At 34.0% G+C, this 17251-nt stretch overlaps 2 protein-coding genes across 10 annotated transcripts in view; one reads left to right on the top strand and one right to left on the bottom strand.

Moving 5' to 3' along the window:
• The window catches only part of LOC128678501 (very low-density lipoprotein receptor), a 174430-nt gene extending 171366 nt beyond the window's left edge, over positions 1 to 3064 (bottom strand). For 3 of the 9 annotated variants that reach the window (XM_053760091.1, XM_053760093.2, XM_053760138.1), the window contains exon 1: positions 2568 to 3048. In XM_053760091.1, the coding sequence (XP_053616066.1) occupies positions 2568 to 2718 (151 nt within the window). In that variant the 5' untranslated portion in view covers positions 2719 to 3048. Of the gene's footprint in view, positions 1 to 2567 lie in introns of all 9 variants that reach the window. The other 6 variants (XM_053760094.1, XM_053760129.1, XR_010370253.1 and 3 more) reach the window with 5 other exon arrangements.
• Positions 3065 to 9235: 6171 nt separating this feature from the next.
• On the top strand, positions 9236 to 15907 carry LOC128677794 (uncharacterized). The gene is made up of 10 exons (XM_053758904.1): positions 9236 to 9372; positions 9458 to 9583; positions 11701 to 11812; positions 12133 to 12276; positions 12627 to 12682; positions 13464 to 13553; positions 14063 to 14154; positions 14574 to 14859; positions 15360 to 15550; positions 15674 to 15907. The coding sequence occupies exons 1-10, from the start codon at positions 9258 to 9260 to the stop codon at positions 15905 to 15907; spliced, it is 1446 nt and encodes a 481-aa protein (XP_053614879.1). The 5' UTR covers positions 9236 to 9257.
• The last annotated feature ends 1344 nt before the right edge of the window (positions 15908 to 17251 follow it).

Below are 17251 nucleotides of genomic sequence, written 5' to 3'. Positions count from 1 at the left end.
CTTTCATCAGCGGAACTTTTATGGTCGTCGCGTCAGCTGCGGGCTGCGGATCGCCAAAATTGAGACAGTCATAACTGAGTACTTGTGGACCACCCGTTTAGATGCACTTAAATCTTTACCGCTACAGTTTCTACTACTGATTACGGAGTTTTCTTTCTTTTGTTCGATACTATATATACTTAATTAAATCATGAAACAATTATAATGAAACGTAAATGCAGTCTTCTGACATTTCAAGATGAACGAGTGTTTGATGCACGATAATCTTTACCAATATACATAAAAACAATATATATAAAAACCTTTTAATAATAACAAGTGATTTATTATTTTATCTTTAATGACTTGCAACAAAATTTCAATAAAACTTATATAAACAATGAAACCATGTATGTACAGCTTTCACTCTTATAAATAAGTAAACATTGTCACAATTACAACGATTGTTATGGACCAATAAAGGACATTTTAATAACAGAGTTTTGAATTGGTACATCTAATAGATTCTTCAAGTATCGAGCAGAAATTAAAAAACCAGAACATCATTTAAGTTAAAAATCAAAAAAACCTTAATTATCCTACACGGTACTGTAATAATTCAGGCGAAAAGTGTTTAGGTAGAAACCGTAATAATAAATTGGGTTCTTTCTTGTTACAATTAAATATGTTTCTTGTTTCTATACAGAAAATAATCTAAGTACCTACCTATTTTACAAAACTGTTTTAATTCTACTTTCAAAAATTGTAAAATTATCTCTCAGTTTATATATTTTTAAAACAAAAATGAGTACCCGAGTGTATTCACTGTATAATATTCCTAATTCAGAGTTCTGCGATAATATTTGTGCCAGCCAAAAGGACGATATTGTTAACTTCCGTAAATAATGATAACACGCCAAAGTCTCATAAAGACGAACAAAGGGAAGATTAAGGTGTAATCTTGTTTAGTACACTTGTAGCAGTAATTGAATTACCCAATATGAAACTCTCCGAGGGGGTGTTCATAAAAATGCTAAATAGTAACCTAAGTGACGACTTGAAATTGGCTATTCGCCACAGATATCGAACTTTGTACTGATACAGGAAAATACAGTCTTCAGTCAGTTTCGGTGTTTACATCTCTATTTTAGTATCTTGGCACGATGCAAAATTTTTGAGGTATAGGTACTCGTACCTACTGATCTTGACGGGAAATTCTTGTTTAATATGGCTGTAAAACTGTAAAATTTAATTTTTTATTTTACTATCATCAATCTCGAACGTTATTACTATAATGCTACTATTTTTCGCTTCCGCCTTTTGGGGATTCTGGATAACCTTCTTTTTGTGTGAGATGATTATTCATAGATTTATTTGTATTGATTTGACATTTTATCTGGAGTCTTTTCTGTCATTTTTTGTGATAAAAAGTAGTATTTTTTTAAGATTCAACCACAATTGTATTCGTTCCTACTTAATTTAACATAGGTACTTATACTTATCATCATAATATCCGATAAAAATCAGTTTCTCGTTATAAAATAAACTTAATTGTCACCGTAATGCCAAAGTTATGTGGTGATGACAAAGTTAGGTATTTTATCAACACATTGATAAATAAAATTAGCACTGTTTGCTTGCTCAGTAGTATAAAAAAATATACATGAACTAGGTAGGTAACATGTATTCCACAGGTTTTAAAAATAATTACATTCGCCACAGTTTAATCAAAAATTCAAAATCTTCGTCTTATCAATCGTGTATTTACGTAGGTAGGTACATTGTCTGAAAAAAAATTAGTAAAAAAAGCTTAGTAAAAAATAAGTAGCATGTAATTAAAGCCATGCGATCAAAGCTCTTCGAATTATAAGGGTTTCATTCTAAAATTCTAAATAGCTATGCATACTTTAAACCATAAACTACTAATATTGTAGAAACCTTTGGAAATACCTATTTACATCTTTATGTACATAGGTATATACTACAAGAATGAATACTAATTGTTCATATTTTTATGGCTGACTTAATAATATTACAATGATTTATAAAGAGTTTGATGATTCATGAATATTCATTTAATGATTCATGTGTAGAATTGCATTAAATTAATGTTTTTAAAAACAGTGCCAAAACATTTTGCAAATGAACGAGATTACAACTTTTCAATTGTGCAAATAAATAAATCACAAGCAATCTTGACATGGCGTGATATTTTGGATTTTATCTTATCGACTTGTATCAGATCTGAATGATAAATTTTCCTATTAGTAATGTATGCGATGTAAACAAAACACTACGTGATACGTAACACACTAAAGTAGGAGTAGCATTGTCTAACTACGTAACGAACCTGTTCTTGGCATAAATAAACTGCAGCAAAGAAACGATCATTGAACAAATGACTTCTCAACGTAATTGAACGCTATAATTGTAAATAATTAATGTTATAAAATTGTATCTACGCTACCAATTTAATGTATAATCACAGAGATATTGTTGCTATTTATTGTAAAAACTAGATTACTACAAATTTATTAAGTAGCTGTATTTGGTTAACCGTTTACATTACAAATACTTATTAATTTTACCTTCAGCGACGGGAGCCACTTGCGGTTGATATTTGCTGTTAGAACCGGACACTCCAAATATTTTGATGTTTATAACACATACAATCAAACACCACCACATATTGGCACTAAATTTGGGGGCTGCCCTATGACAGCCCACCAAAACGAACATTTGTCTTCTTGAAACTTTCGATTTTATCAAATTCACTGTTACGCAGCAACACTAGAGGATGGAATCTGTTGAAAGGTCACTATAAGCACTATGTTTTTGTGTATGGAAGTGTACGTCACTGTTATTAATGCATTGAAGGACAATATTTATATGACTGGTCGTCCGCGACCAGGATTTTGAGGTTATTTTTACGTGCCACTGGTGCGAGCGCGACGGAGAAATGTGTGAAGCAGGCAGGTGCGAGGCTTCGTGTTACATCGTCAAAGCCGCTAGATGGCAGCAGTCGCGCACGCGTGATGTACGTTTAGTTTCGGCGACCGAACCGCGGCGCTGCGACGCTGATTCTAGCTAGAGATTTTTCCAACGCACTGAACGGTCGACGTAATATTAGGGAGCGCTCACACACTATTTCAAATCGAACATATTGAACAGCAGTTAAAATAAATAGGCTAACCGTTAGTTTTTATGGCGATCGTTTCAATAAAATAAGTAAATTGATGTTGGCGGATGGACACCCAAACTAGTGATGATCTTAGTAATGCGTTTTTGCTGTTGGATAGTTTTATTTCCATTATATTTTACTGTATTCATAAATATGATACAGTTGCATACTTAGAACTATCAAATAAGTACAGTAAATACTATCTGATTAGTTAATAAAAAAATATATTTAGACTTACTTATGAGTATTAAACGTTTAAACTGTAAGATTATCAATTCACAAATTAAGTTACCAAAATGTGATTTAATAAAAATGTGATTTGAAAAATGTAAATTGGCATAATCTTGTGGACAACACAACTCCAACGCAAACAATGGAATTACAAAAGATCAGATAAAACATAAATTAATTCAGGTCAAGAAAAGCCGATGGGCAATGTGCTCCATCCTTTACTCTGAAATAGGAATGCGCGCGCATCTTAACAATCGGCGATATAGCGGGAAGACGTGGGGGCGTGGTCGAGTCGTTACGCACTGCCACCACGCAACTGGGAGATAAGACACCCGACAACCCGACCAATTTCAGAAGCACAATGTCTGATATCAAGAACATCCCGGCGTTCACCTTTTTAAACTACCCGCCTTATAATTGAATAGCAAATCCCTGAAATATCTCTTTTACAGCATCATCGGAATAACTTGAGGGTCAAAGAGCCAAAGGTCTATTCGATCTGGATTAATTTGCAATTGAGAAACAAAATTTGAACTGCTGGCATTTATACATTACGATTAACTTTAGTACTAGGTACTAAGGTTTTTATTTATGAATCCTATCCTTTCTCTTTCATTTGTTACATAAATTATTATTACGAATAAGATTACTAAACTTACATTAAAAGATGCACTAAAAGTATCGAAATATATTTGAACGTAGCGGTTGTAGCTAAGGTTGGGTTGTACCGGTCAAATTTGACGTCAACTTTAAGCTGCGCACATCAACACAAAGTACACCAGTTTATCTAAACGACTGCGATGTGCAGGTTCAAGTTAACGTCAAAGTTGACTGGTGCAACTCACCCTAAGTCAGTTAAACTTTAAACCAACATGACTTTATAGCCAAGTTCAGTCAAAATCAACTGGTCTTGACTGTCTCGAAGCCATTCCACCCTGTTGATAAGTTGATAGATATTAATTCTAGCGTTAGCGGAGTTTAACATTCTACTTTCTTGAAAATTCACAATCTTATGAATGACATCTATACATATCAATATCACAAACGCGAAAGTCTGTCTCCCATGCATTTAGAGCTACACCACTGGGCCGATTTTGATGAAATTGGGCACAAAATAGATATTGTTTTACCTCCGCACGAGGTCTTATGTTTTACCCGAGGTAAAACATAAGACCTCGTGCGGAGTCAGTTTTATGAAACTTGTCGGATATATTATGTATACGTAATGTAAACAGTAACATCTCTCATAAAACTGTGAATCGTACTTCATTTGACATTTCAGCTATAAATATATTTTATTGGCCATAAATAGAGTCTCTTTGACAGTTGATACTGTTGAATGTAGGAAGGTAAATCGTTTCGAGAAATAACTATTCTATATATCGGAAATTCTGAGTACGAGTATCAAATGAAAACCTGAATGTTCTTTTCGCTCTTACATGGATTTATAGCTTTTTCAGCAAAGTGAATATTTTCATTTCTCTTCCATTTCTGCAAAGATTTTTTCTTACACTGCGTCGATATGGTCAGTGTTAAATTATATAGAAATTTATAGGCTTAAATTTGTCGCCATTATAACTGGAGTTAAAATGAATAAAAAGTAGTTTCGGAATGTACAGTCTACAGCACATCAAGCTACTCAAGCGCTACGCGCTAGTCCGTAATACTATTTGGGTGGCCCGAGTAAAACATCTATGTTACAGTGATGGGACTCGAAAATTTATACTCGAATCAATGAATCAGTTCAAACCACTTGGAAAATATCGAATCGTGATTCGAATTAACCCTCGATTCGAATTTACTGGTAATTCGAATTAATAAGAATCAATACGAATATAAATAAAAAATATATAAACCTAAATAAAAAGAAATGCAACATTGAGAAAAAAATGGGATATCAAAGAAATAATTTTCACAACCATTAAGCTGTCTGTCGACATAAACTCACTATTTTAATAGTTTATTAATATTTAAAATTTTCAAAATCTCAATAATAAACTTGAATGTATCCTAATCGTCTCATCTATAAGGTAAGTTTGCCGAGCAATGAAGATTCGAAACAAAGAAATGTATTCAATTCAATCAATTCGATGATTCGAATCAGGGAGCTCATTCGGATAAATTTGACAATCACATGATCAACATAAAATCTTATAGGAATGGAGTTTTGGCTGTCATCATTCGCATCATTCAAATTAAATGTGATTCGAGTCCCATCACTAGTTACATCTAAAGGTTTTGTCTGTATCTGTGCCAAATTTCATCAAAATCAGTCCAGTAATTTTGAGTTTATTCTTTACAAACAAAATAAGAAAAATACAAATCTTTTCTCTTTATAATATTATCATTAATAGTATGTATTGCATCAGAAATCAGCAGTTAATCTACAGCTGGAGTGGGCTTAATAAATTCATTGTCCAATATCCGCTAATACCTCGCAGATTTAATATTTAATCGTTCATGTGTATCGGTGAATATGAATACTCATTACGTAACAATTTATAATATGCATGCATCGCCGCCGCTAGATCCTATCAAAAATTGATTAATTACGGTTTTTGTTCGCGTATTTACGAGTGCCATTACCATTTCAATTTTTTGATGTCGCAGGCTTATACTATCGTCGGCAAAGAGTTCGCCGTATCTTGGCGAATCCGATATACATTGCTGATCTTTCATTACGGCAAATTAAAGCACTACACAATGTTAGCGTATTCTTCGGCGTTCGGCGACATTGAAGAGCTGACATTAAATTAATAATGAAGAAATTATTATTATTAAATTTCTTCCTGAGCCATTAAGTGGAGCCTAAGGTTCACTTTACTATAGTTTTATTTCCATTTCGCATTACATCGAAGTATATATATCGTATCGCGTATATGCGAATCATTGATTTTTGGAAAAAAGAAATAGGATGTTATTTTTTGGACTATGCCTTGACAACAAACCTCAGCGACAAACCCAAAAGCTAACTGAAGTCAGAGTACTTTTTGGGTCTGTAGAACTATCTATCACTCGCGAAATTCCCGCGGGAATAAAGCCGCGGGGCAACGCTAATTTATTATTCTTGTTTGTTTTGAAATTAATTGTATTTATCCAATTTATGGGTGAGACACATCCGGTTTGTCGTAATAAATGAATGTATTAAACGGATTCTCCGTTTAATACTGCGGCTGTGGTCACATTAAAATACATTCGCCATGTGATTCATATTGCGATCTTAATTTATTAAAGGGCTTTATGGCATAAACGGATCATAATATATATTTTTTAATTACTATTTATTTTATTTTATCGTTTACTTTTAATAATGTAATAAAGTATCTAATTCATTAGCGATTAAAAGGCGTGAAGATTACTGTGCACTAAAATCAAACTTACATTCTTATCATCATTTTTAAAAGTACTTATATCTTTTCCATAGCAACTCCATTATCAATATTTTCGAATCCTTAGGTGTTTTCCGTGTTTTGTTCTAAGGTATTCCATTTTCTTAAAACGAAACAGAAAAAAGTTATAGTTTATTTTATCGATTAATTTAGTTTAAAGTTTTAAATATTTGATTTATTTAAAATAAATACAGAAGTGTAGGTACTTACTTATTCATATTTCCCTTTACAAAAATATACTCAATATTTATGAAATACCGTCATAAGAATGATTTCGAAAAACGTTATCTTTTTCCTCGTGCGATTCGATACCCTCGCTCTTCACACAGCATAATGCCTTTTCATCGAATCGGCAAAACATCCGTCGCATCTCAAATATGAAATTCTGATCCGCACAATTTGCAAAAGAAAAGCGCCCAAGCGGAAATGTGACAGCCGACTTCAGCCCAGGGCGACAACTTCGAGGGGGCGCCAAAATCATCACATGGTATGTCAGTGCCACATGGTCATGTACAATCTGTCCATAAAAATTAGAAAATAAATGAAGGCGCTGTGTTCGCTGTGTGCTAGCTAGACACGATTATTTTAATATTGCAATGGCGAAAAATTGTAATTCAAATATAAAAATTCTATATATTTTTTTATAAAGCAAAATGGGGTGCCCCAACTAATTTGTGCTCCGGTTGAAAGCAAATGTAAATCCGGTACCTATAGCGGGATGGAATGGAGTAGCTTGTTTGACGCGAGCCGGCAAGTATGTGAAGTGGAAAACTTTGAGGGTCAGAAATATTTGGGGTTCGAATATTTGTATTGTATACCACAAATATCGAGAAGGTCACCAACTTATCTGACCAGACGGAGTTTCATAAATTCTTGCTATAAACGTTTACGTAACTAATACTTACTTATCATGAAACTGAAAGTAACATAGAGTAAAATTAAGTAATAAAAGTGAAAAACATTCAATCCATACTAATATTATAAATGCGAAAGTCTGTCTGTCCCGCTTTCACGACTAAACCGTTGGACCAATTTTGATGAAATTTGGTATACATATAGTTAAAGGCTCCCGTTCAAACATAGGGTAGATTTTTTTTTAAATCAACCTTCAATTTACTATAATGGGGGGGTGAACATTTGTGTTCCGCTTTAGCAGAATAACTCATGCATGAACAACTAGATAATAAAAGTGAACAACATTCAATAACACATTAAGCATATTTTTGAAAATAATAATCAGATGAAAAAATTCTGGAATCGAGCGGGAATTGAACTCGCGCCCATGATACATGTAACAAATCCATTTAAGTAAATACAAGCGATTTATTGACATTTCATCATAACTGAGAAATAACTTAGAGGTCATGCTTAAATTATACAAATCTCTTAAACCCGGATAGGATAATCTCTTCAAGTAAATTTAGTTCAAACAACCCCTTTAAGTAGAAAGAAAGTTACAAAACCCAGTGGTAAGGTTTACTTCATTTTTCTGCACTGGGCGTGATAGATCATATAGTATTACTAGCTTCGCCCCAGGGCTTCGCTCCCATGGGAATTTCGGGATAAAAGGTACCCTATGCTAATACATAGGGTTATATTCTACCCGTGTACCAAATTTCATAACAATCCATCCAGTAGATTTTGCGTGAAAGAGTAACAAACATACACAGATCCTCACTAACTTTCGGATTAATAATATTAAAAATATAAAAATAGTAGGATTAGTGACGTATAATCGAATGACATGATTAATTAAATAACATGATTCATTCATTCCAAATAAGTACTAACTGTGAAAAAGTTTAAATTAAATCCCTAATGAAAAGATCTTTCCAAAAAATATGATCACGAGCGAAGTTTGTATGAAAAATGACCTACTTATATTTTCGGTTTTGCACAAAGCAAATCCTGTCTAGCATCGACTTGTATCTGATGTTTTGTTCCATGTATCGGAACTTTCAATATTTTTTATTTGACACTTTGTTAAAATGTTCATTTGTCTACCAAGTATTGTAAATGTTTCGTAATAACTTCATTTTGGTTTGTGGCATAAGTACGGACCAAGCAACAGACAGACATGACAAATCTATGAAGATAATGTTTTATGCCATTCGGTTACAGAACCCAAAAACTCGTAATTTGTAACTACTCATTATAATTTAAGTAGAACTTACAAACTCGATCTCTCTGAACTAGTATCTCATTATATGTATACCTAATTATACCTAATGCAACTAAGAAGACCATTTTTTTTTCATGATGCTAATGATAGTCCGCAATTTAGAACAACAAAAAAGTGCTTAGTTTATTCTATTATATACTTCAACTTTCATTGCCAATAATGTGTAAAATGCGCGTAACTAAACAAAATTGAAACGGTGCAAAATTGAAATAGCAAATGAATGTAAACGGGATCCACGCTTTAGAATTTTTCCTCTAAGATGATTCTTAATTATCCCAAACATCCGCTAACTGAAATGAATGCAATCACAAAGAGATGCTTTCACAGTACTAGGAATAACTCAGTTTTGAAATGGACTACAATGGGCAGCCACGGACTATTCGTCTTGACAATTTTCTCCTGTTTTTCGAGTAAGTATTTCAAGATTTTTGATCCATTTTTGCAAATGGATTGCAATAAGAGATGGGTGATTAAGATGTTTTTATACATTTTTAGGGAATCTTATTTTGGCCATACTAGAAGATTTTGCGCTGTGCCACCAAGACATAACTCTCAAACCAACAGACGGAATCCTCAAGATACACTCGTTCAAATGGCTGGGATTTGTACAATATATTCACAGTAAGTAACCAAATATTTATTGGTAAATTCAATTGAGGAGCTCGGCGACGTAGTGGCTCGTGCATCAGCCTGTGAATATCATAATATCCTCCTTAACATTATAGCACACTTCTACCGCACCTCTTCCATCCGGCAAGATGACGTTCATGAAAAGTAAGCTTTAACCCTTCCATCGCGTAGAATCGAGGCACAACAGATAAATAATATAGACACTGGTTCGTAAGGTAGACATTGAAGCGTTCTCTGTAGACATATTTTACACTAGCTTTTGCCCGCGGTTTCACCCGCGTAAATTTCATAGCAAAATCACAGTAATTTTTTTATCGCGTACTCTGTAAGACTGGTAAACATATATGATTCAAATTCGCATTTTTTCTTATCTTTAGTTCAATTTCCTGTCCAATTTCCTATCCTGTTCCAAGTCCAAACCAAACTTGTTCAATCCCGCTTCCTGCTATGTAATGTAAAGTAGATATCCCGTACCGTTTCCAACATATTGTGCCATAACGTTTTTTGCAATGTGTCCCATCCCGTTTCTCACTACGTGGTTCCTTCCCATTTCCCGCTCCGACTACCACTCCCGCTTTTGCATTTTCCATGACGTTTTACGTCCCGGTTTTTTATTAACCACAAATGTAAATTATTATTTTTTTATTTACTATTACTGTTATTTACTACAAAAAGTAAGCGTGCCAATGAATGAAATACGTATTATTTACTTTATTGTAAACAAATACATTACAGTTTTTCACCCCTTTCATATTTACAGTTTTTCGCCCTTTTAACCCTTTCGGAGTATAATTTCCAAAAATCCTCTTTTAGTGCTCACCTACATGCCAAATTTCATCTTCCCGCATAGCAGTTTCGAGTGTACGTTGTCTGTCAGGCAGTCAGTCATTCAGTCAGTCACTCAGTAACGGAAGAGTTTTATACTGATATATTGATACATACTGCACCCTCTTCTGTTATCCTCTCTCACTACCCAAAGGCTGGCTGGAAGAGATTGCTTAGCAATAGGGCCACCATTGGTCCATATGTATGCACAATTGTATTATTTTGTACTAACATTGTTTTTATAGGCAATAAATATATTTTGTATTGTATCGTAAATTTTGTTTTAATAAAGAAAGAAAGTAGACAGAGGAAGTCGTTTCGGCAACTGATAACAATATTTGTATGAATACAACTAAAATAAATAAAATTAACTAATGCACATAAGTATCAAGTAAAAATCTTACGATTTCGTTGCGAGCTATGACTGCGCTCCGAATTACACCGCGAGCCGCCGTCGCCGCGTGCCGTGTTCAACAATATAAAAGTATCTACCTACTTAAAATAATTCGGCGTGCGTATTTTTAATTTCACGATATTTCAGAATCTATTAATCCAATTTATGTGCTGTAAAAGAACAAAATGTATCTTCGTGAAATTATCTCGATGATGAAATAATCTCAATACTACTCAATACTTTTAATCATAAGGATTAATATGCTTATGCAATAATAATTGTAAAAATGCACCTTTTAATTTATAATATCTTTTACATATAAAATGCCTTATAGATACTTAATTATAAAAGATAGATAGTATTGTGTCGCGGACTTTTTTATGGATCTACTAAGCCTATAATTTTGTAGTACATTGTGTACACAGACAGACAGACAAACAAAAATTTCCAGAACTATATTTTCGTCATCCATATCAGTAACTAAGTATATTCCATGAAGAATTTTAAAAAAATATCCAATGTACAAATTTGACCTTTCTTCAATTATATGTATGTATTGATTACCAATAAATTACCCGACAGCTTGCTATCAGCTCTCATCTTGTCAATGTAAAGTGAGAGTGGGGGCAGTGCTGTAGTATGAGCTAGACTTTATTGCTCCAGTTCTGGAGACTTTATTATAATGATACAATTCAGTGATGTAGTTCTTCTTTCTTTGTCGTTGTTCTTTTTCTCTGACGCGCTACTGACTCCGTCGTGACTGAGAAGTGTCAGCCCAGCAGAAGATTTAAATAGACAAATTATACCAGTAATGCCGATGTTCCATTTTACCAGATTTTCATTATTACCAGATTGAAGTTGTGATGATGAGTGCCAACTATGGTTACAGCTACAACAGGGCTTCCGCACCACAGCAAGGCACCACGTGTGGTGCTCGTCCAGAGAGAGTTCGTGCTTGGCACAGCCACCGACATGCTCCACCTGCCAAAGAATTACAAATTGTGAGTTGCAATAACTCGATATTTTTACTATTAAAATACTATGTCTTATCAAAATACTCGACTTTGCTTCCGTGATTTTTTTAAAGAAAGCCAATAAATATCTATAAAATGTATATCTATTGTGGTATAGTTAAGCTGTATGTGTTTAAACGCCTTAATCTCTGTAACTTACTGGTCTAATTTAAAAATATTTTTCTGAATGTGGTGGGAAATAAATGCCCTCTTTCTCTTCTCCTCATTTCACAGCTTAACTATACCACAATAGATTAAAATTTTATAGATATTTAAAACCTTTAAAAATATATATTCAATTGTTACAGAGGTAATGTAATATTCGGAGACTACGAGCAGGAAGAAACTGATTGCGATCTATCAAAGCTGCAGATCAAGTCGGGGATGCGGTGTCAGCGTGCCTACATGGAGATGCCGTACTCCATTATATTACCTCATCCAGAGTTTTCGAGGTATAAAAGCTTATTTTTTTACTTTTGATGTTTTAGCGAAAAATTATAATGATCGACTGCTGGGAAAACCCTTTACAAAATTATTCTACTTGTCTCTGTTTCTTTAAACATATAAGCATCACATTGTGTATATCCCTCTTTTCCTGTATCCATCAAGAGGAATCCATCATTATTCTTATAATACTTGTATATGTATTGTTATTCATATTGACAATTTCCAGCATGTTACTAATGGAAACCGAGAAAAAGTTCAATAAAAGAATTTTTTAGAGGTTTTTGACATGATTGAATCTAGAAATGATAATGTCTTATTCCGACTTCTTTCTAGCTATTATATTCAACTCTTTCAGATTCGGTGTGGGAAACAGCCTTGCCCTTGTAAAACTGCTGCGTCCTCTAAAATCAAGTACGTTAATTTTTTCGTTCTTATCTTCACATTTTTGAAATATAATTACAATAACTAAATGCCCGTCTCAGCTGCGCTCGGGTGAAAACATAATAAAAAAGTAACCTATGTTTTTCTATCTCTGTGCTATATCAAAATCTTTTCAGTACTATTTGAGTTTATTAATTACATACTAAAATACAAATATTTTCTTATATCTCTGGTATCTGACGTATAACCTTCTAAAGGTGCATAAGGTACTTATTATATAATAGATTATATATATTATATAATAGATATATTAGTATACAGGGTTACTGGTATCTGACGTATAACCTTCTAAAGGTGCATAAGGTACTTATTATATAATAGATTATATATATTATATAATAGATATATTAGTATACAGGGTTACTGGTATCTGACGTATAACCTTCTAAAGGTGAATAAGGTACATAGACTAACATCTTTTGTTCTACGACTTTTGTCTAAACATAATAAATACAAACAATTTCCTTTTTTAGTTTTAATGTCCTTTCTATAAAATGTTTCATCTATGTTCAATTCCGCTACATAACGCTACTGTACGCTCTCGTGTTGCTATACATAGAGTTAAGATGTGTAGAATCGCAAATAAGAATATTTTTTTATATGAAAATAAAAACTACGAACCCCAAAAAGTCTTAGAATAAAAGTTGCTTGTTTTGATGTCCCCAAGATGTCTTTAGGAGGTTTTGCGTTTGATACCCGGTAACCCTTTATATCTATTATATTAGGGTATATTAAATCTTTTTTTTTCTAGATTATATGACGCCGATATGTTTACCATCACTAGTTGAACGGGAGAGGAAAAAGAAAAGCAAAGTTGTATTTATGGTAGATTATTTGAGTCGTAAGTATTCTTAAACTCGTCGTTAAATCAAGCTATTTAACGTCCTCATTCATGATGAAGGGTGAGTTGCACCAGTCTACTTTGACGTTGGCTTTAAACTGGGCGTCGTCGACGTTTAATTAGACAAAATGCGCACTTTGCTTTTTTCTGCGCAAATTATAGTTAACTGGTCCATCCACTGCATCACTAATTTAAATAAAGAGTCTTACACGTTGTTTAATTTCTTTAAAAATAAGTAATTCAGTTTAGTTTATATCCAAGTTATTTGAGTGAAATTGGAGTGGAGTAAGATTGGAGTGTATAACTATAATCCAATTAAATAAAAAAATCCAAATTTAAAAAATCCTATTATTAAATTAAAAGTATATTTTATTTTTGGTTTTATTTTATGTTTCCATTAGATCAACGTATGATCCAGGTCATTATTTGCTTGTTTACATTATGTCTCAATGGCAAATAACTTCGTATACCTTATTTATCATATATGAAACTTGATAATTTTGTTACAGCGGTACCTAGAGATTTCGATTCTGAAAGAATGGCCAAGAAGTCATTGCGTCTATATACACATAAAGAGTGTCAGAAACATCGAATGAAATCGGTATGTTACCTATGAAGATTATGTAGCACGATGCCTACTATCGCACTTGTTTCACTTCCCAATAATTCCAAGCGGTCGGCAGCACAAACTTTTTACGTAATAGTAAGTTTATACAGATACAGACTACTAGCTAGATAGGTAGCCTAAGTATGACCTCGGGTCATTCATTCTATTTATTTCACATTTAATAAAAATCAAATTTTAACCGTGAAAGCGTGACAGACAGAAAGACAGACAGACTTTCACAATATTAGTGTAAAAGTAAGGATATAATTAAAAAAAAACAAACACTAATACATATTCATAAATTTGATATTTTTGCGTCGCACCACGCCGCATCATGACTTTGTGTTAATGAGGATAACCCGGACTATATCCTATGATTCGCATTAAGTCCCCTGAAAATAAAATTGGTTCAGAAACTTGGCAGCGAGGGTGTGACTCACGTGCTCTGCACGTCCGGTTGCGGCGTGCGGCCCGGCGCGCCCGTGCTCAGCCACTGCATGGACGGCACCTTCGAGCTGATCGGAGTCGCAGCCGGCGGCGGCGCCTGCTCCCGCCGCACCATGCGCCGGCGGCTCATCAAGGAACCCCCCCTCTTCATCGACGTCTACCCCTACGTCTCGTGGATCATAAATGTCGTAACTGCACATGAACTGCCTAAACCGTATCCGCATAACTTCAAACTCGCTTCAACTGGGACCGGTGAGTATTTATTTATGTAATCTTCTTTTTTTCGGTATGTAAACTGTTTTCATTTAATTCTGTAATGTACCAATTCACTCTTCTAATTCAATTATTTGATGCAACAGCGACATTAGCATTCCCAAAGAGAGTTGACGTCAGGAGGTATATGGTATTTTTTCATGTGCACCCTGGGTTTTAGGGCTTCACAGCTGTGAATGTAACCAAGAACACGCGAAGACGAGAGAGCACTGAGTACCAATAAATCGTAGTTGCCATCAAGGCAAATCAGATATTTTTTTCCATGTGTCAAAAACAAAAAATATACGGAGCTTGTATGACAATGGGCACAAGTGATGTCACAAATGCAGTCAAAAAGCGTTTTAATTATAACTCTACTACCTTAATGAGAATTAAAAAGTATTAAATGTAAAGTATATTTAATTATCGTGTTTCATTATGTAAATACATTCATATTTTATTTTATTCCGCTACTAACTACTAACTACCGTATTTTTCAGGTATGTCCGTTAAAAAAGGGCATTATTTAAGGAAGAGGAGAAAACAGCGAACTGGATGGAGTTCGCGAGAATTCTTGACCGGGAACGTTTGTTTTAAAAGTGTCAAAAAACAACGGCGCTACGTTATGTTTTATGTGGAGAAGTTTCAGGTCAACGCTGACCCTCCAGGAAAAATGCATGTCAACTTAGACGTATGTTCTTTTCCCTTACTTGCTGTCATATACTGTATATGACTTCCTGATACAAATTAAAAGAAAAATGTAGCACCTACATTAACGGAATAACTGATATATTTTTTTAATATATTGTTTTAGTTATCGGCGGGTATTTACTGTACGATTATGTGTGCCCGGTTGTTACTCCCGAATAGATTCTACACTCCGAAAATCGATGGTGTCGGCGGTTACAACATCTCGATTTACTTCGAGACTGACTGGTTTCCGTACACCTTTTACTTCGCTCTGGGCCTCACTGGCAGGAACAGCACAGCAAGAGACTTATATGACTGGATTGATGAACAAAGGCCAGGATATTATGGTCTCAAATAATAAATATATTTATTCTTTGAAGTGACGTTCTTTTATTTTTGTGAGAAGATTACGGTCCCGATATCCTTAATTCACAGATCAACAAGAAAGAAAAAAAAGAAAAAAACGTGTTGCACTCCGGATTGCCGGCAAAAGTGAAAACTTGAATATTAACGTTGTGCACTTTTGACGTCTTACGAATTTTCGGTCAGTGTCACGTGTCCTGACGCGAGTTAAAATTTTTTTACCCATCACAAAAAGTGTACAACGTCGCTAAAGTAGTTTTCATTCACTCCATACCATATCACTTTTCATATTTCTTTTTCTACAACTATGTAACACTCAACAGTCGGTTCTATCTACCACTTCCAGACAAGTTTGACACTTAGACATGCTGATAAGTCGTTATTTAGCGCGTAACTCCAAGCGCTTAACAAACTTTCGCTTTTAAAATAAATTCATTATATCTCAATAAAAATGTGATAATAATTTATAAATAGAACACACTCGGACTAGGCACCATAGAATTTTTAATGACCTATTTTTGGGATGTAAAAGGTCAGCCGAGAAAATAGTCGACCCTGTAATAACTTTAAGAATTCCGAAGTTCCTCGCTACGAATACACCTATTATGTACCACGGTTGTAAAACTGAGAGCAATAAAAAGAACTTCATTTCCCCGATCTTTTGGCAGTAAAAGGGTAAGCGTCACGTTACTATGTAATTTTACTTGAATGCTTCTGTTCTGGAATTTCTGGGGACGAAATAATACAGAATTTACCAAATCTCTTTCTTAGTTTTAAATGTATTTAAAAAAGTTCCGTAAGTAGCAAACATCAATTCAATAATATTCTTACCACCAAAAATTATACTTTTAGTATAAATATAAAAAATCATCATCAATATTGTTTTGATGACAAAGTTATATTCGCGTGTTGGAAAAGAAAGAAAGAAATGCTTTATTCGGTAAAAAAATAAAGTTACAGTTTTTACATTTGTTACATATTATATACATGTCATAGACCCCTAGGTCTATGACGAAAAATATCCCAGCTCACATGACTGGAAGTCAAAGCGCAGATTTAATTTTGGTACCTCCAAAATCAAATATAATAAAAAATATAAAAAAGTTGACATGACAAAAAATCTAATTGGAAAAAGATTATGTGGTTGGTAATGTGTTCAGTTTTCATTTACAATGTTCATAGAGATCTACAGAACATATTATTTAGATTTTTTGGTGCGGGTCGCTGTGCCTCTCCAGTGCCAAAGAAAAAGTTTCATGGCTCATTCTTTGTTCTGAAATACTAACCTCTATGACCTAAACCTGGCTTCAGCGCAGCCGAGCCAAATGACTTCATTCAA

This window comes from Plodia interpunctella, chromosome 2 (assembly GCF_027563975.2).
Source record: "Plodia interpunctella isolate USDA-ARS_2022_Savannah chromosome 2, ilPloInte3.2, whole genome shotgun sequence".
NCBI classification, from domain to species: Eukaryota; Metazoa; Arthropoda; class Insecta; order Lepidoptera; family Pyralidae; genus Plodia; species Plodia interpunctella.
Note: the sequence above shows the minus strand (reverse complement) of the source record. Positions and strands in the feature narration are given on the sequence as shown.